This window comes from Falco rusticolus, chromosome 2 (assembly GCF_015220075.1).
Source record: "Falco rusticolus isolate bFalRus1 chromosome 2, bFalRus1.pri, whole genome shotgun sequence".
Taxonomy (NCBI): domain Eukaryota; kingdom Metazoa; phylum Chordata; class Aves; order Falconiformes; family Falconidae; genus Falco; species Falco rusticolus.
Genome location: NC_051188.1, coordinates 15,376,241 through 15,403,411, shown reverse-complemented (window position 1 = coordinate 15,403,411; position 27,171 = coordinate 15,376,241). Strand labels below are relative to the sequence as shown.

General features: G+C 42.5%; 1 protein-coding gene across 2 annotated transcripts; it reads left to right on the top strand.

Annotated features, from left to right (window-relative positions):
- Positions 1-7,761: 7,761 nt before the first annotated feature.
- Positions 7,762-25,357, top strand: TMEM123 (transmembrane protein 123). Of its 2 annotated transcripts, XM_037377136.1 has the most exons (7): positions 7,852-7,927; positions 13,138-13,234; positions 13,452-13,511; positions 14,801-14,866; positions 19,432-19,620; positions 21,065-21,218; positions 23,373-25,357. In XM_037377136.1, the coding sequence occupies exons 3-7, from the start codon at positions 13,454-13,456 to the stop codon at positions 23,395-23,397; spliced, it is 492 nt and encodes a 163-aa protein (XP_037233033.1). In that variant the 5' UTR covers positions 7,852-7,927; positions 13,138-13,234; positions 13,452-13,453; the 3' UTR covers positions 23,398-25,357. The 2 variants fall into 2 exon arrangements, with proteins under 2 accessions (XP_037233032.1, XP_037233033.1); XM_037377135.1 differs by lacking the exon at positions 13,138-13,234 and having other exon boundaries at positions 7,762-7,927.
- The last annotated feature ends 1,814 nt before the right edge of the window (positions 25,358-27,171 follow it).

Sequence of the window (27,171 nt, the reverse complement as noted above, 5' to 3'; positions counted from 1 at the left end):
TCCACCCAAACACAGAGCAGCATGAAAACACGTGGGGTGTGAGCCAGGAGCCATGTCCTTGGGTCAGTGGGGTGAGGCAGGAGGCAGAGGTCAGCCTGTGGTACGTGGGCTTCATGCCACCATCACCACGAGGTCCTTCATTGTCAAGTGCATAGCTGGGACGTTCTGCACTCTCTCTCTGGGAATTTCCACCTGAGGCCATCAAAGGAAAGCATTTCACTCTCACCTGTTTTTTTCCTAGCAAACATCCATTAGCCATGGAATTCCTTATAGATTCACATAAAGATGCATATGGCTGCTATACTGAATTTACTGATTGTAATATTACCATACAGTGCATCAAATCCAGGGCAGACCTTATTACTGAAGGTTTTTTTCTCCAATGTCTCATTATATAAATATAAAAACCCCTCATATTCTCAGAAAACCATAAATCTAAGTCGATGATGATAAGACAATACTCGCATCTTTAGAATATCTTGGTAGCTTCCCGAAGTCATGGTAGAATCTAAGTTCTGCCAAAGTATGTAAGCCAATTTTTTACGATTCAGATGTCCCTGGAGTAGACTATGTCATGGGAGCTGGCACAGTGCTCTTAATTCCTGTGTAGTGGAATCTCATTTGCCATCTAGTTACTAGGATTCTTTGTATTATTCTCTGAAGCAATGAGATTGCTAATCAGGTTTGCAACTAATCATTGCTAATCATTGCAACTAATATGTAGGAAGAGAACACTGTCTAGAGGAGACTCAGAGCCTTACATTCCTTGGCAATTTAACATTTATGGTGTTCTTTCCTGGCCCTCTGCTCTGATTTTTTGATGTTTAGTTTTGTATGATGATCATACTTCCTAGAACATTTGTTTCACAAAAAATTAACACAATATCAAAACGTTCATAACAGGCCTGGATGAATGTGGACTGGAAACAAGGACAGCACTAAAATCTTCCTCCTTCCTGAACACAAGAGAAGTCATAAAAAAATGGGGTGGTGACCGCAAGCAGGCCCCCCTGAGTGCTGGCAGCCCCAGCCCCAGTACAAATTCAGGAGAGCAAAATACTCCTTGCTACAGCAGCAGTCACACATGACCTGCAAAAGCCAGAATTAGGGTTCAGGTGCTTTTGATCTGATGATGCTGTAATAACGCAAAGGCAAACTGGCATGTTGATAATAACATCAGGATGCTTCTAGCAACAGACACCCATTGTTACCAGAGTCGCTCCACTTGACTACACGCTTCCCTGCTACAGTCTCTCCTTTAATAAAAGAGTCCTCTTAGCATCTGCTTGAGTTGCATCAAACCAATGTGATTTTAAAAGTCATTTTGTGGGACCTCTCTACCTCCATACATATCTCTCATACATCCCTTCCAAAGGCAGGATGGTCTCCCTTAATACTCAACCAAAAAGTATGTCTAGTCCAGAATTCCACCTCCAGGAACTAGGAAAAAGCCTTTGGATATATTAGTCCCTTGTCAAATATAATGGAACAGTAAAAGCTGCAAGGGAGTAAGGCCAATTGCTCAGAAGATGTGATGGGAAATACATTTTTTAAAGGTTTATCTAGATGTGTGCTCTGAGCAGCTTGGTCTAGTGGAAGATGACCCTGCCCATGGTCACCTTCCAACACCCAGCAGGGGTGTTGGACTAGACGACCTGTAAAGCTCCCTTCCAACCCAAACCATTCTAGGATTCTGTGATATCTGTAGATTAGTCTACAATGAGAGAAGAAAATAATTGTTTCATGGGAGTACCAAGTAGAAACCATCTGAACCAAACTGAAACAATCTAATTTCCCATTCACATCTGCGTAAGTCCAGAAAGCCTCCAATGATACCTATAAAACTCATCCTGGATTTAATCCAGATAACACAGAGCAAAATTTACCCCATCCTACTGATAAGAAAATCAACACTTCCTGAGGTTTTAGTCCATATTTTTTAAAGTGTTTACATGGAAATTTTTTGTCCATTCAAACGTATCTCAGTACAATCAAATGTATCACATTCATAGAATCATAGAATGGTTTCAGTTGGAAGGGATCTTTAAAGGTCATCTAGAACAACCTCCTGCAATGAGCAGAAACATCTTCAACCAGGTTCCCTATCGTTCCCATTTCTTCAAGGATTAATATACTGTAAATGACTCTACCTCAGCAGGGAAAAAGAGAAGTTTCACATAGATCTTTCCCTCTCATGTGAGCAGTAGACTGGGACTTAGTAGAATTTCTCAAATTATGAAACCCATTCAGCAAAGAGCAACTTTGACTGATTTTCAGTTTGTTCATTAAAACATTGATTTTCAAATCTGGGCAGCATTTAGTCTTCTGGTTCAACTTAAGAAAAGTTAGTTAAGGATGCTTAAGGCCTTCTTCCTTGCTTTTTTAATAGAAAGCACTCTAACCTAAGGCTCCAGGACTCAGACTGAATTTACACATTCCATTTTAAAATCCTACTTATATTGTAACAGGATTTTTAAAAAACAATATTGCTTCTGACTAATTAGACATAAAGATTATTTTTTCTGGTTTTTTTTCAAAATGAGGTCACTATTCACAATCTCTGCTTCGATTAACAGAAGAGTTCATAAACACAAGACTTCATAAAGACAAGATTTCTAGATTTTAATATAAAGGAATGTCATGCAGTGCAGAACATTGCCTCAAGCAACCACTAGTGCCAAGTACGTTGGCTGATGTGTTTGAGTAAGTGGAAGATTCATTCTTCCGATGCAATTACATTTCCATGAAAATAAGTATTTTCATCTTTTTTTAAAAAAAAAGTGTAATTCCAAGTTTACCTCAGAGAATATTCTGTAATAGGAAGAGTTTTCTCCAGTACTGAGAATTACTTCTGAACACCAAGATCTGATTTAATTTACAGCAGACTGCAGCTGTGTTCGTATCTATTGCTGTGAGCTCCCTCTCTTCCTGCCTGCTTAGACGTACATCTATACCCAAGTCTGAATCAGGCTGCAGAAGCCAGCAGATAGCCTTAGTCAGCACTCGGACAGCCATAGAATCTCATGCCCAAGTGATACCTGCCAAACGCTGAAGGAAGCAACACTGTCCATGCCAAATAAATAAATCTCCCTGTCCAGGACAGTGGACAGTGTGAAACTGACAGTTGCACCAAAGGCTGCACCATTAAGGTCCTGTAATGGATTTTGTCGGAATAGTTGTTTCTTCATCCCATCAAACTGGGCAGGCTCCAAAATCAGCTACGGACTTCTGGACCACTGAAATTCACCTGAAGTTCTAGTTAGGGTTTTTTGTTGTTTGGTTTGTTTGGGGTTTTTTTTGTTACGATTTCCTGGTTTACACCATTACAAAAATGTCTGGTGTCACCTTTGTAAGGTGGCTGTATTGCACTCAATATTCTGAGCCTATTGCACTCAATATTCAATACAATAATACTATTGTATTCTGTCACAGCACAACAGAGAGAAGTTTGCTATGTTGCTGAGCATCTGAAACTCCCACTCATCACTAATGCATCTGTGCACTTTCACTGGAAACTGAATAAACAAAAAGTCCACTGCACTTAATTTTCATAAAGCATTTAGATCTGTATGGGAAAACTGCGGCATAAGAGGAAAGCACTCTATTTTTACCATTTAAATTATCTTCAAATCAGGTCAATGATGACTGGAAGTTTTTTCCCTCTGATAACCACTCCACTATATGAGAAGCAGCTAGTTCTTACAGTCAGTTTCTTAGAAGACAACAGAAAAAAAACCCAGCTAAGGACATGGCAGGTACAATTCCCACATTCCTGACCACACACACTCCAGACTTCCAGGCACCCTCAGCAGCAGGCTCTATGCTTTACCAGACCACTGGTTGAAAGGGTGCGTGCCTCAGGACCTGCATGCAAAACTCTGCACCAGGCACAGCATCCACAGAAGTACAACACTAGGCAGTTTTAGTACAGAATTCACTATAGGAGATAGCATTATAGAGTTTGCAAAACAGAAAAGCCATCAGGAGGTTCACACTTATACCAAGTACAATACAGTGAGAAAAATCTGGTGTATGGGTTGGAAAATTTTAAGCTCTTCAGGAATAAAAGTGCACAGAGTTAAGACTTTTCAAATCACCACGTATACAGACCTTTCTGACTGAAATACTTGAATTATGGTTGATTTTCATTACAGTTGTTCACTTCCGGGCCCACACTGAGCTCAAGGAAATGCCAGTATTCATTCATAGTGTGCTGATGCTTCATGTGGGCACTGCTGCTCAACAAAATATGGCTAATCCTGGTCGTGCCAATATAATTTTGAACTTAATCCCTTAATCTTTAAAAAGTATGCATGAAGAAACCCAAACAAATACAGATTTGCTAATGCCCCCGATTAAGAAGACTGCCAGTTTGGTCAATCTTGGTTCTTATCTCTCCTTCTGTAGTGCACAAGTGTTAACTATGCGATGTAAAGAAGCATGAATTAAAGCTACCCTTGCCCCTATTTCAGCAAAACGTGTTGCATGTTGCTGTCTTTTCCTGATTAGAAATACTTCGCTGTTAGCTAGGAGTGTTGCTGTAACTCTGATGTCTAAGAATATGAAAATGAACGTGATTTGTAAAGTGAGGTGCCATCTATGGCCTTTTGAGTAAGACATTTTGGGGTGGGGAATAAAAACTCATTTACAAGTTGGATCAGTACACAGCAGGCATCAAGCTAAGTATAGGCTTATATTGATGTACAGGGAATGATTGTTCTTCCAGTAATCTAAATTAATATTCCTCAAACACCGGAAGAAAGGAAGACAGCTGATCAAGTATGTTAACTAGGAGAGATGACAGCCTATAGAAGTTAACTTCTGTGGAACAACAATGGGTTAATACTTGTTGAGATGTACGGAAAACTATAGTGGTCATAAAACTTTCACTGTGCAAATATATGGATCCAGTTCTCAGTACTGAGAGGAATTGCTACTTCTGGTTCCCAGGCTTGCCTTTGTAGGTCTTCCCCGAGGATCAGGTTTCAGATGTGAATAAAAAGTTTTCCTTGTTCCAGTTGGGTGTATCTGTTTTTTGTTGATCCTCTTAGTGACTTAACCCTGCCCTGGAGCTGTTGAATAAAAAGTTTTCCTTCTTCCAACTGGGTGTTTCTGCTTTTTATTGATCATCTTTTGAGTTAACCCTGCCCTGGAGCTGTTGTTTGGTTTCACCTGCACCATCTCCACAAAGCCATCTGAACATCTCATGGACAAAATGGATCTGAAATGCTTATGTTCCTGTTCCATGGATTTTGACAATTCTGTTGAAATCATTTGTAATACTTGTGTGAATGTCCCATCAGTTATGCATCTACTGCACCAACACAAGAACAACTTTCACTAATCAAGGACATTCCTCTAAGACATCAGATTGTACTTTTGAATGAACTGCCTGAATGTCAGGGCCACGAGTGGACTTACTAAGCCTTAACTTGTAGTAATAAGCCCTAACCAACCTCACCTGGGACCTCCATCCACATGCCCTCTGCTCATTCACCAAGGAGCTCTGTTTCGACCCTGGCCTGAGCTGCATCACACCTGTGCCTGTCCCCACCCCTGCCTCCAGCTGCCCTGATTTACTGGCTGGTTTTCCTGGAGAGACACCAGACTGACAAAGCTGGTAGCTTTCATCCTGTCCCCTGGACTGCCATTGGGAGGACTGATGAAAAAACTACCTGTGCTCCTGAGTCCCTTACTGCTGCTCCCAGGGCTCTGCAGTCCTCCTTGGTACTTCTCAGACTGCTCCTGGCTGTATCACTGGTGCCTACATGAAACAACAGCAGTGGGTCATAGTCAGTGGGACTGTATGTACCAAAAGGAGATGATAATTTCCATTAAATTCTCCCAGAATGTTCCCTTCTCAGCACAACTCCCAGCCACCTCCAGATACCTAGTCAGAAATTTGCCTCCCACAGAACAAGGCCCCAAATGAAACAAGATCACACCAATGTAATCAACACAAGACTTCCCAACACCTCTGCCTTTACGCAGTAAAGAACCTGTACTGTTTTGCAACACATCTCAGTTCCTGCTTACTCATCACTTCTACAGAAGTTACGTAGCTATCTCCCACAAGCCTGTGACTTCTTTTTGTTCCATGTATCTTAACTACTTTTTCCTGCAGACGCACAAGTTGAGCAATGTTAATTAGGCTATTCCAAAATAAACTGCTTCCAGTCTGTTCTAAGCCTAAGTTGTGCAACAGCTGAATGACTTACACAATATCTTTATCCTCTAAATGTATGTTAGTTTAATAAAAAATATTCTTTCTCACTATATGCTCTGCCTCTATAACTAAACAGAGGTCCTTATACTTAGCAACATATAGATTACTAGTATTTCTAAGCTTTACTGGAGTTAGGCTAGCTGCAGATATCACTCCTACTGCCATCATAAAGAAAAGCTTTGGAGGATCATCTCAGAAAATTCACAGGAAAAAGACACATGTTGGTCTTCAGGTACCTGAGTCATGAAAACCGCATGGGAAGCAATGCAGAGCAAAGGCGTTAAGAAAATGCCAGAAGTATAATGCACGCACCTATTTTCACCAAATGCAAACTACGGGGCCTAACTAGGCTAGAATAAATAAATAAATAAATAAATAAATAAATCTTTATTCAGTATTATAGTTTACCGCTCACTTGCTGAGAGTTACAGAGCAAATGCATGTGGAAGGATGATGCTGTTGCTGGGGAAGGGGAGCAGGCAGCACGCGGTGCCTGAGCACAGCTTCGCAGCCCGCCCTGCGCTCCCAGGCTGTCACCTGCCCGCCACGGCTCAGCCGCATGGCTGTCGTGGGAATGCCGCTGTGCTGCAGCGATCAGAAATGCAGCAATGCATGCTGAACATCCTGCCGCCGCTCGGGTGGTGATCCTACAATTATCCACGTTAAAAGTGTTTTTCTCTAACTTACTAGAAAGCCATTGGTAGTAGCGCAGTTTTCCTTCCTTTGACAAATAATTTTCAAGTTGTTTTCGGTCTTCAGAATGTATTAACAAATTTCCCACGAAAAATAAATTTCTAACATCAACTTGACGTTAGAAGTAGAGGAGAAAAATGTGAAAGACTTGAACGTGGCTGTTATCTTTCACTTTCCCTCATCAATTTCTCGCTGGTTTCGCAACTCTCCAGGCGCACGGGGAAGTCTCAGAGCGCCTCCACGGCATTAGCCCCGGTGACCGACCAGCACCGAACCCGGCCGGAGCCCGTGCGCCAGCCAGCACCGCGCACCCGGCCCGCGGCCGCCGTGCGGCAGGGACGGCGCCCCCGCACCCCGGGCGAGGTGCGCCCAGGCTGCGGAGAGCACCGCTACCAACCGGCTGGGCGCCGGTCACACCGCTGCTACCAACAGGGGGGACAAATCCGCACGCCGAGGCTCCGGTGGGGGGTACCACGCCGGTGTTGGGGCCGGGGCCTGGCTGCCACCGGCAGGGCGGGCGCTGTGTGCAGGCGGCACGCCCGCTGCCCGACCCCCGGCCCGCCGCCGCCCACGGGCCCGCCGCAGCGGGTGGCAGCTCCGTGCGCACGGTGCGGGGCGCGGCCCCGCTCCCGCTCTCTCCTTGCGGCTACCGCACCGCTTGGCCCAGCCCGCTGCAACAGCGGCGGCAGCGGCGCGGAGGCCGGCGGGACAGCAGCCCCGTGGAGCTGCCGGCTGCCACCGGGCCGCGCTGAGGGGCGGCCCCCCCGGGGGCGGGGCCCGGCTGCCGCGCCGCGGGCTGCGGGCGGGACAAGCGGAGACCGGCCCCCGGGCAGGCCGCGCCGCCGCCCCGCTCCGGCCCCCCGCCCTTCCCGGGCAGGCCGCGCCTGGCGGTGCTGCGGCGGCTGCGAGCGCGGCGTTCCGGCTCCCTCAGCGCCATGCGGCTCCTCGCCGGCGCCTCCTGCGCGCTGCGGGCGGCAGCGCTGCTGCTGCTGCTCACCCCCGGCTCCCGTGAGTAGCGGCCGCGGGCGGGCGGGGCGGGCACCGCGGGCACCGGCAGCCGGGCCGGCCGGTGGCTGCCGCGACAGCCCCGCTGGGTGGACCCAGGCCTCGCCGTGTCGCTGGCGGCAGGGAGCGGGGCTGCCCCGCAGGGTGTCCCTACGCTCGGGTTTGCAGCTGCAAGGAAGTTCGGTGGGTCGCCGGTTCTTGCTTCCCACCGTCCCCAGGCGGAGCTCGGCTGCACGGTGCGCATCGGTGCACGTGGCCCGGCGCTCGGGAGCGGAGCCCTCACAGAAGTAGGGGGCTCAGGCTCGGTACGCGGGACCGTTTTGAAGCAGAACCGAGTAACACGTAAAACAAGAAACAGTGGGAAAACGAGGAGGGGGGTGCGTGGCGTGGGTGTTTGCACCCCACAGAGGGGTGCCGGCCTCGCTCCGCCGTGGGTCCCCTCCTGGAGCGGGGTGGGGGACATACCCCGGCCCTGCAGGTGCCCTCGGCGGAGAGCCAGCGCCTTCCCGCGGGGGGCGGCCGGGCCTGGGGGTCACAGGGAGCCGGGGAAGCCACGGCGGCCCAGGCAGGGGTGGAGTGGAAGGAAACGCTTTCGCTTACCCGCCGTGATGCTGCGCGCACAGGCGGGGCTTCTCGTAGCGCGGGGGCGGTGGCGGACCCGCTCTTGGGACCCGCGGTGCGTGTGTCGCACTTCTGCCAGGTGCTTGCAGCGATACCCCTTTTCAATGGCCGAGTCGAGTGAATACGCAGCCTCCCGTTTGCCTGTGCTTCAGCCCCGGTGGTAGAAGACCAGATTCGCTGATGCACACTCAGATAAAATGGGACGTACGAGATTCCGAGCTGCCAGAGTTCCCTTTTCGGAAGACTGAAATGCCCCATGTGGTGCCCCATAGCTTTGCAAATTAAAGAAGCTGAAAGATAGGTACCAAAATGAGCCTACGAAGGGATGTCAGCCAGTCCAGCAGCGTTAATATGCTGTTGTTTAATCTGGTGAAGCTATAATATAAATTGATACAAAAAAAGTAAAATGAGGAACGTAAACAGCTTATTGCCCTTTCCAAAAAAGCAAGGGGTTTTTTTGTAGAACTTTACCTGTTTACCACTTTGCCAAGATCTTGTGGCTTCCATTTTACAGCTATAGACTGTCATTTCATTTGATACAAGATCGGCTTGCTCTGTCTTTTACCATGCTGCTTCCTGAGTGCGTATGTTGGTTTAACTGAGTGTGCAGTCAGTGCTGTCTCCTGGGGCAGGGGTGATCTCATCTAACTTTTGACAGTCAAATGTAGACCTTCCTCTATAGATTAATTTGTTTTCTAGAGCCCATTTATAACTTGTTGAGAGAATTTGTGCCCTTTTAAGGCTCAGTCTAATGTAGCTATTGAACTCTCTGGGGTTTTTTTTCTGCCCACTTACTCAGAAACTTCCAGAAACTACTGCTGATGTTTGTGTTGGTTTCAGCAAAAGTTTGTGGCTCACTAATGAACGCTGCAGGAGAAAGTGTGTAACCAGTTAAATACTGTGATTTGCAAAAAGTGAAATTGGCAGTAGATTTGTCCTCACTCCAGTTAGATTTTTTGGGCAGACTGCTTATTTCAGTATAATGCTGTTCTTTTATTCTGCTGGAAAGTTTATTTATTTCCATGTGTCGGTGGAGTTAGTGGAAGACACATCACCAAAATGTTACGGTTTGGGAGAAGTCCTTCCCACTGTTACGAAAAGTCCAGCCAACTTCCTGATACCTGAGCAAGTAAGGAGAATCCAGGCTCCCTGGCAGGAAGCTGCCCCCATGCCCTTCCCGTGCTGCTCAGAAAAGATAGCTGGCAACATCTTCCAATAGCTTACCTGTATACAGAACTACTCGCAGTACAAAAATGTACCGAGCAGCAGCAGCCTCCAGGCCTGAAAACAGGTACGGTCTCCTCACTTCTCTTAGACTCTTGGGGGACAGCAAAAGGTGTTGTAGCTTTTCAGTCTCAAACTGACCAGGGCTGAGAATCAATTACTTGGGTCTGTGTTGTTTCCTGAAGCCAGCTGTGTTTACGCTTTCCTTTGCAAGACTGTGAGGTAATTTCACAATGTTAAGGCATGAGGACCTGTCCAAAAAGTTGCGGAGATAAATAATCCTGGCTGACCTCTGTCTCAAGATGAGAATGCCACTTCAAAAAAAAAAAAAAAATAGGTACCAAAAGACCTTGTTCAGTCAAAGGGGAAAAGAAATAGAAAGTGTCCAGATAGCAGCAATTTGAATTTATAGTTTGTCAAAATTGCCAGGCAGATGTTACAGTAGATTTGGGATTGGGAGTTGGGGTTTTTTTTTAATTTCCAGAATTTGAGTTTCATCCATTTCAGCTGAGAAGAAAGTCTCCACCATCGGGATACTCATCTAGGGTGTGGTTATATTAATGTCACCTGCTCCAACGTCTCTGCCTTGACCCTTCCAGCACCTCAACTGTTACTCATTCAGATTGCTTAGCTGTTGCTGTGCAAGTCAGAGGTCTCTCTGACGGACTGTGCAGTGTCAGTGCCTCTGTACTTTTTGGTTTTTTTAAACCAACAGAAGCAGAATGGCTTGAGCGTAAAACGCTCATACTTACCTGCTAGGCATCAAACTTGAGAAGATGCTGAAACAGAATTTTATGTATGACTTTTGGTATGTCCCCAAAATGAATGTGTAAAATTGCGCTTATAAAAATGTGAGTTTATATACCAACATCTTTCTGCAGTGTGAGGTTTAGTCAGACTAGACGTAAAGCCTGTGAGCCCTTAGAAATGTGGTTATCTTAAATGTGAAGGCAGGAGCGGGCAAACTGACCTTTGTCACGTGCAGGGATTTGAACGAGTAGTGCCACTCATCCTTCATATACAAATACTAGTAATTTGGTACATGCCTGAGCCAGAGACTACTGATTCCTAGCATTAAAGGTTCATGGGTGTTATCCACTGTGCTGATTTTTGCAGGATCTGGCAAAACCAAGTCCTTTTAAACTTGTCTTGTCCATTTTCAACAAGTATCGGAGCAATCCCCTTTGCTTACCCCGCATCTATCTATGCATTTAGCACAAGCACGGATCTTCAGCTCCCATGTCTGAAATCTACTTCTGGAAGCCGAGTTCCAGCTATAAAGCTGGCAGAACTGGCCTGATTTTGTCCTTTTGAAAGTTTGCTTATCTGAATTGTCTCCAGCTCATGACTTTTCACACACTAGAGCAACAAAACTGTGAGAGGCCCTGGAAGCACTCAACGTACCAATTTCATTTTCGTCGCAGCATTTCACAGGAAGCACGCTTGCCTTCAGATACATCCTGCCCAGCCACAAGCAGCTGTGTTTTTAGCTGCAGCTGACCTTAAACAGAGAGGAAGAAAAAGAGTTGTCTGACAAAAATGTCGTTGATCCCCTTTCCCTGTTCTTTTCCAGTGTGTAGTGCTTTGGTGCATTGGTTTTAAGTTTGGTATTTCCTTGGTTTGGTTCTGTTTCATCATGAAAAATGATCACAAGAGCTCCTTTCTTCCCCCTCCAGTCCCCTCCTCCCTTTCCTCTGGATCACGGTGGGAACAAGCATTAGCACAGTTTCTCTACTCAAGATTTGTGGGCCCAATATTGCAACTAATCCTGTGGCCCAAAGAGCTTTACCTCTGCTTGTGCGCAGCACCTTCCGCCTGCAGCTGGCTGCCGGCTCCTTCCCGCTTCCTTCCTGCGCTCATGCCTGCACTGGTACACCTGGGTCGGTGCAGGCTTGTAACCCTTGCGCTTCTGCTCCCTGGAGAAGGCCAGAAACCCTCGCTGTTTTGCTTTGGGCCAGTTGCCCTGCGCAGTCTTTGGTCTCAAATGAGAGTCTCCAGTTGTCAGAGCCATCGCTGCGTAAAAGCATGTGCTGCTTTTCCCTTTGCCTTAGCCCAGGAGTCCTTCCTGCCTCCTTGGTTCAAGTTTCCTGCTGTCTCTGCAGTGATACACACACTTCCAAATCCAAAACCACAGTCTGAGGACAGAGAAGTAGGGGAATAGTGTCAATCTTCTTTTTCTTACCATGTCCTGTTTGCTGCCATGTGTTACAATGTGGCATATGCTTATGCAGTGCCCCATATTGATATATTGGTATTCTGGAGCAACTGTTTGTGATCCAAATTAAGCAACTTGTCAATTTGGGGTTTTTTTGAGAAGGGAAAAGAAAAAAGTTTTATCTTTTAAGCTGGATAAGGTCCTTGACATCTTTCAAGGTGTGCAGTCCAACCTGATCTGAACTAGGGCTAATACAGTCCTGCCTTCCCTTCCACAGCTGGTTCCTTCCCTTCTGTTTCTTCTAATCCTACAGGGAGTCAGTTCTGCTGGTTGAGGCAGCAAAAACCATGGTGTACTGTTGGGGAGGGGGTGTAACGTCAGTTTTCTGTTGGCTTAGCTTCCTCAGTCAGATCATTGTTAAATGTGGGGGGAAGAGCTCTGATGTAGACCACTTTCTGTAGGATTGGGTCCTTCCTGGGGAAGCTGTATTTAGCTGTGTCACATCCTCCTTTTTTGTCTGCTTGCTTTCCCTAAGCTCCCTCATGAAACAGTTTAACGTATCTTGCAGTGCTGCCATCAATCTTGATATTGCAGGGGTGGGATACAGTGAGTGGTTTGACTTTTTTTTTTTTGCAAACATTACCACTCTGAGACCTTCACTAAGGTTTTGCAACTACTAAGAAAATGTCGTATTTCTGTGATACTTAGTTCATGTTATTTGCCTTTAGTTAGAATATTGTTACAAATTACCAAAACTGAACTGCTTGGCAAAGACAGAATCCACAACTGATCCTCTTACATGCATGTGAATGCCAGAGTTTTCTTTTTGTGTGGTTTATCTTTAAATTTTACCACTTGTGTGTAGACCAGGCCTGAGGACAGAGTAATCGGGCCTCAATTAGTCTTTAGGGTATGATAGTATTTCACCAGAGGTGTGATCTTCCTCTATCCCACTCCCCACCTGCAGAATGCTTAGTGGAAGCATTAACATGCTGTTAGTCCCAAACCAAGTAATTCTGCTTGTTAGTGGAGCTTGTTATCTTACCATGCTGTCCATGTAGGGGCAGAGCAAGTGCCCATCTGCCTGCAAAGGCCTTGCAGACTTTATACGAAAAAGATTTACATGAGAGATTCTTTTCTTCTGCTGTAGGCAATGCACATCATGTTATTACTGAAGGAAGGTGCCTGATTTTCTACCTCTTGCTTCTTTCAGTCTCCTTTCATGTCAAGGAAGAAGAGAACTTGGGATGGTGATGATGGGGAAGATAAAACTGAGGATGGGAAGGAGTTCCAGTTCATTTGATGGCTGGGTAGTGCAAATACAGTTTTTGATGTGCTAAAAGCAGGCTGTTGTGGTACCATGCTTTTATATCATCATTATACCTAACTCCTGTCCATGGTAGTTTAGTCATTTATATGCCCAAAGCAAGTGACAGATGCTGCACTCGCTTTTTCTTCTTTCATTTCTTAGTAATAAAGTGCCTAAATCTGTCTCACTCTTTCTTGTTTTCTATGTTCAAAATGAAGAGATGAACATCTCCAGCAGTACTGCACCCTTCAGTACGGTTCCAGACCCTAAGTTGCAAGGTAATACTCTTGGCATTTCTGTTGCTGTTCCTCGGTAGCATTGAGAAAAGCAATGTGTATTATTGTATGCCTCAAACTGTCTTGTAATAGTTTGCCCTTTATTTCATTTTATGTAATTGTGAACAGCTGTAGGACATGAGGATGGTACTTTGATTGTCACATCTATTCCGAAACAACTAAAGACATTTAAGAGGAACAGTAGAACACAACTCAATCCTCATATCCTTAGGTAACCTAGAGCAACAGAGAGGAGAAGAAATAAAATGGCAGAATTTTATGTATAGAAATAGAAATAACTGCCAACATCAATTTCCAGTTAAAAAGACATCCACCAGCTCAAGAAGTCTGCTAGGCTAGAATTGAGTGCTCTTGAGAAAAAGGCAAGGCACTTTTTCATTTGATTTTTAATGTCAAAATGGATTCTAGTTCCACCATGCTTGAGCTCATTGCTAAAGTACACATTTATTTCATAGTGTTATTTCATTTGACGGCATTAAGCTCTATGCCTTTAAGCATGTGCCATGCAAAGGCGTGTTCCTTGAGTCGTTTTTGTCTTGTACTACTTCGCTCATCTCATTTGCTCTTGGCCAATGACATGGGACGTATAGTCAATGCTCTGCTCATTGACTCACTCTGTCTTGTGTTAATTGCATCACTGACTCACACCCAAATTCCAGGCAGTGTACGTGGTTTCTTTTCACCTGTATGAGCATGCAGTCCACATCCAGATGTCTTCCCAGGGTTGCAGAAGTAAGCACTCGGAACCTGGGGGAAACCCAAAGCTGTGTTCTGGTTACAGCACTGGACCAGTGCAGTAAAGGTTTAGCCCCGTACACGTACATGGCTTACACTGGTATAAAAGCCTACATAAGGAAGAAAGAATGTGTTTGTAATTGTACAATCATGACTGTTTCTCAAGAGCAATTAAACCTGCAACTTAATATCCCAGGTATGTCAGTGTGAGGGTTGTTTGTGCAGTACTCAATGATGGGGCTGGTTGGCTATGATTGTACCAAAGAAAAAGCAAAGAGGAGTAAAGAATTCAGACGGAGAACTTTTGGGCACTGTTGTGCATACAGTGTAACTATGTTCTTGCTGCTTTGAGATCTGGAAGCATTTTACAAAAGGATCAAACCATCTGCTTTGGGATGGAATACTCTGCTGTATTCCCACTTGTAGCGTGCACACACAGATACCCCAAGGAAACCATTGTTGTGGGTACTTTAGTTATAGTATGTTAAAATGAAAACGAATAATATTTCTTCTCTTGTTTTGTTTTTTCCTTGAAGGCAATAACAGTTCATTCAATCTCACTGTTATATCATTCACACAATCTACAGCAACATCTGCAGTAGGTATGTATCTGTTCATCTGTCTGTTACTATGAGCTTAGAAGCTAGCTCCAAACCTACCAGATCATACCAAATTCTAAAAAATACCCATCAAACCATGGGTGCTTGAGAAAGGCATTATCATTTTAGGGCTGGGAGGCAACATGTAAAACAGCTCTTGAAATGAAGCTATACTGTTTTTCAAGTTTAGGTACTGTGCTTCATCAGTAGAAGCGCTGATGTTTGTGATAACATTGAAAAATGTGATAATCAAAATAAAACTTCAAGGAAGAATTGAAAGAAGTTGGTCTTTTTAATGTTCATTCTTTGTCGCTGAGCAAAATTCTTCCATTTTCCTGAAGCAAAGATGAATAGGTTATTGTGCAAACAGTGAGTATCTGTTTAATGTTATTTCAGAGCAGGTAGGTTCAGGGTATAATGAAGTCCTGGAGGCTTGAGTTTCAAGAGTAAGATTCCATTGCCTTTTAGATAATACTCATGGCACCTTATACCATAGAAAATAGTCCTTATAAAGCTCACAGCACAAAACAGCAGAGTTCAAGCGAGCCGCAAGTAGCAGATCTGGAACAATCTGTCACAGATACTTCTGCATTGTTCTAGCACTACCTACCATCTTTCCTTCACAACTTGGCAAAAGAACTGTAGGTAAGGGTGATTTCCCAAGGCAGCAGTGTTGCAGTTCTGATGCTCCAACATAAGTAATGTGTTTACAAAACACATCTTTGTCGAAAGAAGAAATAGCTGTATTAGATCAACTAGTAGAGTTTGAAAGCAGCTATTTAACCTAGGACACAAACAGTTCATTCACTTGTATTTGCAGTGTTCCAGCTGTTGGCTATGTCGGTATGAGATTATGAAAAAAGGTAAATAAAAAAAAAAAGGTCTTTTGGAAGAACTTGTTACAGGCATATTTCACCACATCAGTAAAGACTGGATAGTAATTCATGTCATGCAGTTGTTCAGTCTGTGATGCACAGATAAAAGGTTGTAACTGAGAGAAGAGAAGCTAGTTTCCTGCATGAACTGCATCCCCTTTGTGCTAAGAGCCATGTGAAAGCAGGGCCTGCCCTAAGATACTTTGTGGAGTTTTATTCTGATCATAAGATCCCAGCTATGTTGTTGTTTCCAGTATGGCTTTCGCTTTGCATCTCTGTAATCTTCAGATAACCTCTGAGCTACCACACTCAGAAGGTTGCTTCTTACTCATTTAAGAATAAAATACTCACCAGGGAAAAAAGACAATCTCTGCAAAGACCTTCCTTTTGATACAAGGCAGTGGTGCAGTGCCTCATTCCATTGCCTGCAGTGTACCAGTTTAAGCATGTCTGACTTGGAAAGTGGAGAGATGGTTGCAATCCCCTTGTTGCCTTAGGGCCTTCCCTATGTGTAAAGCCATTGTTAACCACAGGTGTTTTCACCCTCTGCTCCAACCCTGACTGAGGGGTTCTTGCAGAGGTTTGAGCTTTACCATCTCTACCTAATAACAGTGAAAAGAGACCTGAGCCTTTTACTGTTAGTACTGTTAGGCACAGGCACAGTACAAACCTAACAGCCATGCTTATGTGGTTTGAGTCATGTCCTCCCCTTTTTTTCTCTTTTTTTTTTTTTTTTTCTTTTTTTCTAACAGTCCACGGATTTTTAAGACCATGTTCATCCATTTTGATTATTTGTCTTTACCTCTTCAGGGTAAAGACTACTGGATATATGTACTTAGTTTTGCTTAAAGTCTATGCTTTTTTTTCTTTCTTTCTTGCTTTGGAACCTTTCCACGACAGAAGCAAAAGTCTGTTTCATTCAATCATTTTCCATGCAAAGGAGAGTGTTTATTTATTTCACGATGAGCATCCAATAATAATTATTTCGTATGTTAGCACAGTGCTTTTGTGGTTTGACTTGTGTTCATTCTTGTTCAATTAGAATACTAAGGGAGTAGTGCGTGCTGCTAAGAATTCTTATCTTTATGCTACGTATATAGTTTGATTGATGGATATAGCATAGCTATTATTAGTTTAAACACAGGTAGCATACAAAGTAAAATATTTGTCTCCTTCAAAAACAAGGTGTCATAAACCTGAACTATATTACTGGCATGCATTCCTTTTTAAATAAATATTAACTCAGTCTGGGTTTGTTTAGTGTGATGTTCAATGAAGCCCAGCTGGTCTTTTGGGGGAAAAGTAATGGGGGGAATAAAAGATAAAAGGACAGATGTTGCTAGCAAATGTTCTTTCATCTGTTGGTAAAATAGTACGGGTGAGATTGTTCAAAGATACAGAAGAACAGATTGGTGCCCAATTTACGTCAGCTCCCCAAATTCTCCAGCTGCCTCAGATAGCCTCCCACTGATGTTTTGAACTGACTGATGCTAAATACACCATGAAAGATAAGTCTGTAGGAGATTTAACCAGATTTTACTCTTTATGTTACATCACCAAGTGCTGTAAGATAAAGTAAGAAAATAGGATGGCTAGTAGACAAGGGAGGAGGGGAAAATGTGCAAATTTGCTGAAATTCCTCATGATAGCTGCTTGGATATTTTTTGTGCTGACTTCAAGTTTTCTGTAGGGTAATTTAATGCCCATGGAATAAGTACCATCTTTGTGTAACCTCATCTTATACCATTATGCATGGAACAATTAACCATCATACTGCTCAGAAACACAAGCAAGTTTGACACTCGGAAATCATGGCTAAAAAAAACCCCAACAACAAATACCCACAGAAAACTAACTGGTTGAAACTTGCATTCGGATTTGTCTTTCTTTTGGTATCTTTTATATTAGGAATGCAGTCACCAGGTGTGGTTTCATATGATATAACTGTAGATGGTTTCCATACAGACGTTTCCTTGCTTATTTCCTACAATGAGGAAACATTTGATATTTATAGATCATTGTGCCTTTGGGGAGTTTACCTGTCACCATTAAAATGTGCCCTGAATTTTATCTGATGTATTTTACACATGCTTCATAGAGGAACTGAATTTCCTAATTGTAACAAGGTAAGCACATAAATATAGTACTCCAACTGTTCCATCTCAATGAATGCTCATTTCAAAGTGTTTCCTAGGGTTATGGCACAATACATCAAAGAACAGGAAAATAAATAACATTTATTATGGGGACTGTATTGGGCTGTTTTGGTAGTTTTAATGTTAAATGTCTCAGAAAAGTGTTGTGTAAGCCAGTTCCTTTCTGAATGCTTACATTGTTGCATTGTTTGGTTTCTTTAAGTTTTTGATGTTCACATCTGAAGTAGTGATACTTAAGTCTTAGCAAAGACACCATTCTGTGTGTAGCTACTCACATTTTAAAGCACACTTCCAGGAAGATTATTCTGTAGAAGTGTTTTAGATGCTGTATAAAAAAGCAGAAATTGAATATCAAGTTTACTGTGGAATTGAGATGAAACTACCTATTCTTCAGTTCTAGTTTTGGACAATTTCAAAAAAACATGGCTATAATTAGACATTTGAATGTCCATAATAAAAAGCTTTTGCAGTGGTTAACATGAACATAGCTTGTATGAGGTTATAGAAATAATACAGCTGCAAATGGAGGTTTTTCTCCCTAAAATTCCCTCACATATAAAAGCTTTTTGCCTCATATTGTCTGCTTAGAGAAATGTTTGTTGCATAACAGGCTCATGTTTCTTGTTAGTTGCTTCTTAATTAAATAAGTAATTATTCTTGAGATCATCCTAGCTGGGTGCCTTCCACTAGGGTTCTAAGGATTTTTCTATAAATATCAATCTCTATTATTCTTGAATTTTGCTTCATGGTATTTTTATTCTGAACAGTTCACTACTGCTTTCTGAGGAGGGAAGGGGAAGTGTCAGGTAAAAGCAGAGTAAAAGTTAAAGAGTTTAGGTGTCAATTAAACTTGAAACAGCATTCCAGTCTTTGTTTTAACCTTGGCAAGACAGCTTGCTACTAAATAAATGATAGAAGCCAGCAGATTTACTTTGGTCGAACTTTTATCACGTGTGGAAAAACCTCTTGAGCATTAAGTTTACCACATGCAGAATTCTCTCTGGTAAGTATAATATACATGCAGCCTTAGCAAAGCTAGTGTTTCATTCAAAAACAAGTTAAAGATTAAGTCATTACTGAAATGGGGGGGGTGGGGTGCGTTCTCATGCAAAATCTGTTCTTATCAGAAAAGCTTTGTTATCTGAAAAGTTGGTGCTTCAAATGGAAAGTTACTCTTGATGCAGAATTTTATCACATTTTCAAATACTGTAAGTTAGGGATGATTCTGTGGAACTGGATAATGATATCCAAAGAAAAACACCTTTCTAAAAGTTATCAGCTATTATCCAGGTTTGCTTTACAGCTTTTCCTTTAAACTATTCCTGACCTTGAGCCCAAGACATCAGAAGTTGGGTCTTTCCAAAGGAAATGCACAGGCGAAGAGTCTGTTAGCAAGCCTGGATATCCAGGCAGTGACATCTTCATTGTTACTCTGTCATCCTATTTGGGTATGATAAATGCTGTCTTACTCAATGAGTATACAGTTGATTATCTTTATGTATTTTTCTGTGTGATATCACAAATAAAAATTTCCCAGGTGTGTCAACCAATACTACTCACCTGACCAGCCAGCCCACTAACACCACTATGCCTGTCACCTTGACAACTCAGACCACCAAAACCAGCCAGACAACAAGGTCCACCACAGCTTCATCAGTCACATCATCCCAACTCAACACCACAGTGGCCGTGACCACTTCCAAAATTTCTTTGACTTCTGTAACAGGTGAGATCACATTTCAAGAAGCTCATAGACACTTGTACGTTGACATGTGTTCCACAATTGTAGAATTGTTAGTTTTACAGTGGTATAACAGAGAATGTATTTGCATGCTGAAAAACGGGAATAAAGTGGGGGTTTATTACTAAGTTGGCTATAATAACACTGCTTTGAGCACTCCACTTACTTAAATAAGGCTTCACTTAACGTGAGAGACTTGACATACTTAGGAGAAAAAAAAAACCACCAATGTGAGTGGTGAGAACCAGCAGCCACCAGTGAGGAGATCAGCAATCTTAGGGAGGAAGCCTGGCTTTTGAATACAACTTCTGTATTTGTTCAGCTCTCCCTTCTACAGCTCACCTGAACTCAGCTCTAATACTTTCTTTTTCATAGCTGACCTGTGGCTCAAAATACATCTGCTGGCTTGGTAGAAAGACTGAGTTCTGTTAGCAATGTAATTAATTCTGTCCCTAATGGAGAATAGAGTATGACTATGAATGAGTCACACTTTATGTGAAAGTTGTCAAATACAGTTTGACAGCAGCCTTTAATACAAAAACAGTAAGTGTGGAATTCAGTACTTGCAGTTAGCTGCTTGTTTGCATCGCTCTGTGCTTACACTTCCAAACAGATTGGGGTTGCTCATGTCAGTGAAGTCTTACTGAATAGGTGAAGATGTCTTCAGCAGAGCTTTTTTTTTTTTCAGTTGGCCACGTAATGCTCCCTGTGGCAAGTATAAACAGAGATTGGCAAAGGCTGGCTCTTTTGTTTGGAGTGTATAGCAGATAAAACCAGTTTTTACACAGAAACTGCTGTGGCTTATCAGAGGTCATGTTATCTATGTCAATATTTGTGTTGGGCTGTAGAGCTGGTCTTGCGTGTGGAGAGTGAGGGTGCAATTCTATCAGACAAGGTAAAGATATCTGACAGCTCATTGCCACCAGATTTTACTGCCACCACATAACCTATACTGCTTGACTTGGGTGTTGTTGGACCCCTCTGCAGGCAGACTCAGGATGCTCATCGGAAAAGCCACTTCCTTTTCTGCTTGGGTTAATTTCAGGCCAGCTTAGTGAGTTAAATTGGCTCATGGAGGGTATGAAAGCACTAGAACTGGCCTGAGGAGGGCAGGAACTGCATGTGTGGAAGGAAGGGAAAGCAGGGGACAAAAAGGGAGGGGAAAGAGGGAGCTGGAGAGGAAAAGGGGCAGTCTTTCAGAGACAGCAAGCAGTTGGGTCAGCTGCCTCTGTCACCAGAAACTGGCACTTAAAAATGGAGCTCTAGGTTTCAGCGTGCATGGCTGGTGTCTTGCCTGTTGATCTGTGTGAAATTTTTCTAATTGTGTTTTTAGATGATATATTAATGGGGAGGGCAGGATGTAGAGAAGTCCCTCAAAACACAATTTTGCAAGCTCTGTAAAAAGTGCCTTTTGTTGTCTTCTTTTCAGCCACATCAAAATCTGAGGCTGTTGTACCCAAAACCTCCAGATTTGATGTGGGCAGTTTTGTAGGTGGCATTGTGCTGACACTTGGAGTCCTAGTTATTCTCTACATCGGATGCAAAACCTACCACTCTAGAAGAGGCATACAGTACAGAACCATGTAAGTTCCCATCAATTTTTCACTTTCTTGAGGGGAACAAGGACAAACAGAACAAGGAGTATGAACTCTGATACATACATTTGTTTAAAGTACATCATATTAATGTCATTAAGGGATTTAATGGTGATATTTTGTCTTTCACCACTTCAGCTATTCCTCATTATTACTATGCCACTCTTCTGTGTGGGTTTTTTCTCTGATCTATTATATAAAATCTTTAATTTTTTTTTAAAAGAATACTTGTCCTTTAGCTATTCCATCAATAGATAACGTTTCCTTGAAATGTTTGCTCCAATTTGCAACACTTCTGGTTCTTCCTAACACTTCCTCATAGACTCTTATTTTTCTATTCACTCTAGTGTTTTCCTCCCCCTTGCCATTATTTTTTTTGTAGTAGCTCTATTTTCTATTACCTCTGTGACATCTTCTTAGAACTCTGTTACCATCTCTCTTTTGTATCACCTTCTATGTACTTTCAAGTCTAGTTCGAGCAGCCAGTTTTAAAGCCAGACATCTAATATTCCACATTCTTAAGCCACCACTCTTGAACAGATTCCTTTATTTATTGTCACAGAAAACATTTGAAAGCAATATGGCCATTATTCACATTTTTAAAAGCATAGCATTTGATTGTTGTCAATACGTGAACTTAGACTTTTGCCCCACCTTGCAACATAGGCAGGCTGACTGGTTAATCTCTAATACTTAGTTTTCTCTACTACCCTGTACTCAACTCCAGAAACCTGTCCATAAAATCATATGCACTGAACCTGCTGTAAATACTTTTTACACGTCCATGAAATGAGAAGTAGCATTAATTTAACTGTACAGGCATCTGCGTGTGAACTACTCATTTCATATCATTACTATTACCCTGAAATTGGGTAAATCTGTCAGATGAACCAGCCTATCCCTGCATTTTTTGTATTCACTTACTGTGAGGGTAGCTGAGAGTCTTAGATAAAGTCTGTGCTGTGGATGTTGAAATGTGTAGGCTGGATCCCACCTAAAGTCACTTGTTTACTCTGTGTACACCAGTGACTTTCCACCTTGTCTGAGCTGCAGGCTGCTGGTATTTTCCCTGTGGAGTGCAGGTGCTGTACAGCAAATACAAGCCTATCTTGCTTTTCTTAATCATCTTTTCAAGACCTTTTAGAAATTGGCTGTGGGCTTCTGTCAGTCTGTACAGTACAAGTTGAAAAACACTGATTTAACTGAATTCTTTGCCACCAACTTCTTCCAGGCAGCTGGTCTCTCTCCTTTATGTTACCAGATTGGGGGACAGGAGGTAGTAGGTCCAGTCTTGTCTTGGGTATGGTTCTTCTCTGTGGAGCTACTCTTTTCCTTTCTTTTGTAGCACTCATTTCTGAGAGCACAGAACCAGTCAGACATCTATGATTTTTACTTCATCTTGTATCTCACCCGTTTTTTAGTGAATAGTTCAACCAAAGTTGTACCATTTCACTTGCTGTTTATACTCAGCTGTACTCTGTTTTCTTCCAGGCTTCCAGACTTACCTCCTTGTCCCACGTTTCATTTAGGACCTGGCAATTCTTAAAACTAGATTGCTTTTCTTTTTCCTATTCAGTATCACCCATCTCAGTTGAGAAGCTTGTTTTAAGTGAGGTGATGTCATTAGACTTGTTGGGATGCTAGCGTTTAGGCCTTGTGCTTTCTCTCTGTCCTGACTCCTGCTTGCTGGGGACAGAATTCAACCAGTCCCTGCTGCACGTTTACCCACGGTGGTGTCTGAATGGATATTGTAGAATTCAGATCAACAGTCTCTTTAAAACAAAGGAAACGTGTCAATGAGCGTGTGGCTTTGATTACCTGTCACTACTGGGTGCAGGTAAGATAGGATAAAAAAGCCTGAGCAACAGGTGATCTAAAAATATATACTTGAATGAAATGTGAAAGCCAAAATGTTAATAAGGCTAGTGGAGCTTGGAGTGATGACAAAATGAAATTGTTCTATTGACTTCAGGCTTGGCTCAAAGGTGACTGTAACACCCAGATCAATGTGCCCTCCTTAGCCCTTCCCAGCAAGACAGCCTCTGTTCACAAAATAACCTTCTTAGCAGTGGCTGGGTGGCTTTTTCTCATGCTGACTGTTGTTTGTACTGCAGAACATTAATTACTGTGTTTCTGTTACAGTGATGAACATGATGCCATCATTTAAGGAGACTTCAGGGAAGGAAGTGTTGGAAACCCATCCTATCACAGCTGTTCTAACTTCTGAAAGAGTTCCTTTTGTAAAAATAATCACAGTCTGTAACCTCTCCTGGGTGTGATCCTGCAAAATGTTGAGAACACCCTGATTATTTTTTGGCATTGGCTTTCATAAGAAGAGGAACTCCAGCACTTTGCAGAGACAGTATTTTCTTTTACCAGTATTTGTAACCAAATTTGAAGAAACACATATATTGTCATTTTAAGATATACATACAAGTCTCTAAACAGCTAATTACTAGCACAGTGAATCACATCATTGCAATTCTAATCAAGTTCCATAATTTCTCACATATTGCATAAATCCCGTGTGTTCCATAGTGGATATAGTTGGTTAAATAGGATACCTTTGAGACCAAGCATAGGTTTTTGCAAATAAAATGGGGGGTTTTCCTAACATTTTTTATGAAGTTGTATTTATTTTGAAGTTTGATGTGAACTTCAGTTTAGAAATTTTGAACAATTCAGTTAATTTTTACTAGGCTATAAAGGGATGTGGTTTGCTAACTGTATTAGAAGGTGATAACAAGTACTTAAACTTGAGTCATTAGCTTACCAGTGACCTGCAGAGACTTTCCTCAACAGGCTATACAATGAGACTAGCTGCAGGAAGTATGGACAGACTGGAGATGTTCATCCACAACCTTTTTCTCTAAATGAGTCCTTATAAGAAAAAAGACTGTGCAATCCATACTTTTTTTTTTCTAGTATGTCCTAATGAAGGATGTGCAATTGAAGATAAAAAAATGTAAAAAAAGTAATTGCACCATCGTAAATATGATGAAATACAAAAATTGCTTCTAAAAATTGGTTTTTAAGTTGAATGTAGCAATCATTTGGCTCTAGGGTTTTATTATTATGAAGCTGTATGCAGTGTTTTAGCAGCATTTGACAAGCATTGAAAGTTACAGAGAAGTGGAAAATCTGTAAGATAGCATTTTAGAACAATATAATCTGGATTTTACAACTGTTTTCAGAACTTGGTACTGCTGCACACATGTACAGAGGTCTGGTCAGAAGCCCACTGAAGGCAACAGGGCATCTCTCAGAAGGCCTCTAGATTCAGGCCCAAGCACACTGGGAGTCCTGTGCAAGGCAGCTGATGCTCCTTCCATCTCACTTCTGCATTTACCCTGAGGTAAACCTGCTGTCTTCAGTAGACGGGCTCCTGATTCACACTGGTGTAAGGAAAGCTAGAGCAAGGATCAAGAAACACAGGTCTGTACCTCCTTACGTCACTGAATAATGGTTCAGTCCTGCTCAGGCTCTACTTGTAGACCTCTCTGTGGCGAAGAGGGTTGGTGTAGTGGGACTCAACCATCCTGGTTACTGCTGCCACTAGTCCATCATGCAGGGCATAGTGGGAGGTGGTGACAGCTGAGGAAGGTCCCGATGGGAAGTGCATTATAGGTGTGTCAGGAGGCTGGGGTACAGCACATCGGGGGAAATAAAACTATAGCTCTGGCAGAGGTTAATTTTTTTTGTTGAGCAATAGTTCGTTCTGACATGCAGTGCTGAAGTGGCCATATGGATGTTTGGGTTTTTTCCTTTTTCATATGGAGAAGTAAAACTCTTGTTTCTGAAGCACAGCTGACTCCAGCAAACCATGGCTAGTGAGCAGTCTTAATAGCACCAGCCACGCACCTGAGATGAGGGTAGCAGGGTTGTACTGGTTTATACTGAGATTGAGGTACAGGGGGAAGAGTGATTTGAAGTAGCTTTTGTTGTTTTTCTTAATTGTGGTGTTTGGAAAACTGTTTTTGACTTGAAGAATTTGAAAACAATTCTTCCACAGTACTGCAATTCCTTACTTTGAGTTGTACTTAATTGTCTTCATTTCCACAGTTCTTAGGATTGTCTGACCTCTGTTGTATAGATGAATAAATAAATCTTTGGAGTTACTTTACCAATTTCAGTTGGATTTTTATTTTATTAGACTGTTTCAAAATTCCCCTCAACATGTTCCACAGTCGTATGTATTGAATAAGAAGCGTTCAACATATTTTTAAATGCTTGATTACCAGTCTTAGTACATTTTTGCCCAGATCAATCATTTGTAATGTGTTTTGTAATCTAATTATTACCATAAAGCAAAATTATGTGCTTAAGATTTCAGTGGTGTCAATGCAAGCAGAAAACCTGACTCCTCCTTTCAAGGAAGTGCAATTGATAAATCTTACCTTTAACTTGACATTTGCTTTCCAATAGTAAACAAAAGCCTAGCTTTAAATTACACATGTATAAAGTGAGATGAACAGGACTGCTTTTCAGTGTGTCATACCACCACTATGTATTTCAGCCTCAGTCCTGGAGGTCACTCCTACAGCATTGGAACAAGCAGTGGACCTGAATTTTGCTATGCTCTACACGCATAGAGTGGTTGACTGTATTAAATAATCAGGATTTTTTAATGCTAAATTACTGTTTCAGTTATGTTAACTAAACATTGGCCCTTAAGATTTTGTAAGGAAAAAGTAATTGAAAGGGCTTGGCACAAGAGTCTACCACCTTGTAGACCAGTATGAGGTATAAAGCTTAAGTAGGAGCAAAAGACGGGAAAAGGTCTTTTATCTCGTAGACTGATGTCTAGTGCTATCGCAGGCAACGGGGAAACAGAATATAGAGTAGTTGCAAGGGGCCTAGAGCAACTGCCTGACCAGTTCAGGGTGGACCAAGTTAAAGCATGTTCTCAAGGGCATTGACCAAATGCCTCTTGAACGCTGACAGGCTTGGGGCATTGACCACCTCTCTAGGAACTCTGTCCCAGTGATCAACCACCCTCTTGGTAAAGAAATGCTTCCTAAATGTTCCTTCATGGAAGCCTCTTCCCACTCACTTCTCTGGTGATCAGTTATCCTAAATTCAATCATTAGTTTATGATCTGTTTATATTCATTTTATGCTACAATTTTTTAGCATAAATAGCTCCTCCCCTTCTCTAGGTATACTTATGTTACAGTCTTTCAGCTGTTCCTTGAGGGAGTTTATTAATATTGTATTCAACTGTTCATAGTTCATCCTCTCAACAGGGCTGCGTATCTGTTTCCTTACTAGTACGGATGGCCGAGCCGGCGGTTCAGAGGTCTGTCTTGGATTAGGAACCCCTCTGGTGACACATCACAGAACTGCATTTACAGTATCAAGTTTTAAGGCCCTGCCCAGCATTCAGGTGATTATTACAACTTTCGCACAACCCCTTACTAATTTTTAATCCTTAGAAGTCATGTTTTTGTGCTTTGTATTAAGTGAAATGAATTTTTAATATTACAGGCTTAGGAAATCATCCCATGGCTACAGAACACAGCCACCTCAGGCCACGTTATCACGAATGTTACTTTTGCCTTTCAAACACATCAAGATCAACAACACAAGCACATCTCAAAACTGCACTGTTCTGCCTTCTTCCCGCAGGTCTCTCCTTTTTATGTAGCTCTCCTTTAGCCTGTGTTCTAGTACCAAATCATGGCCCTTCCGGCTTAATGGTTCTGATGGGGCCCTGCATCAAAGGCTTCAAAGAAGTCCAGAAATCCTGCAGTACAGTATTTAGTTTCTTATTTTAAAAAAATATTACAGCAAGATTATGTTACTGTGATAATATTCAGTGACACAAACATCATCCCTTTGTAAATCTACTTCCATACCTTTTTGTTCAGTGACTCTTAAAAGGTCTTACATACTCATGCCACTCTCTTTTTACCCTGAAGACATACACAGCATTCTTAACA

Bases quoted from the DNA above. Each gene is read 5' to 3' on its own strand.
- TMEM123 (XM_037377135.1), top strand. From the start codon at position 7,855: ATGCGGCTCCTCGCCGGCGCCTCCTGCGCGCTGCGGGCGGCAGCGCTG. The intron at 13,512-14,800 runs GTAATACTCTTG...TTTTCCTTGAAG, and splicing joins TCCAGACCCTAAGTTGCAAG to GCAATAACAGTTCATTCAAT. The intron at 14,867-19,431 runs GTATGTATCTGT...AAAATTTCCCAG, and splicing joins TACAGCAACATCTGCAGTAG to GTGTGTCAACCAATACTACT.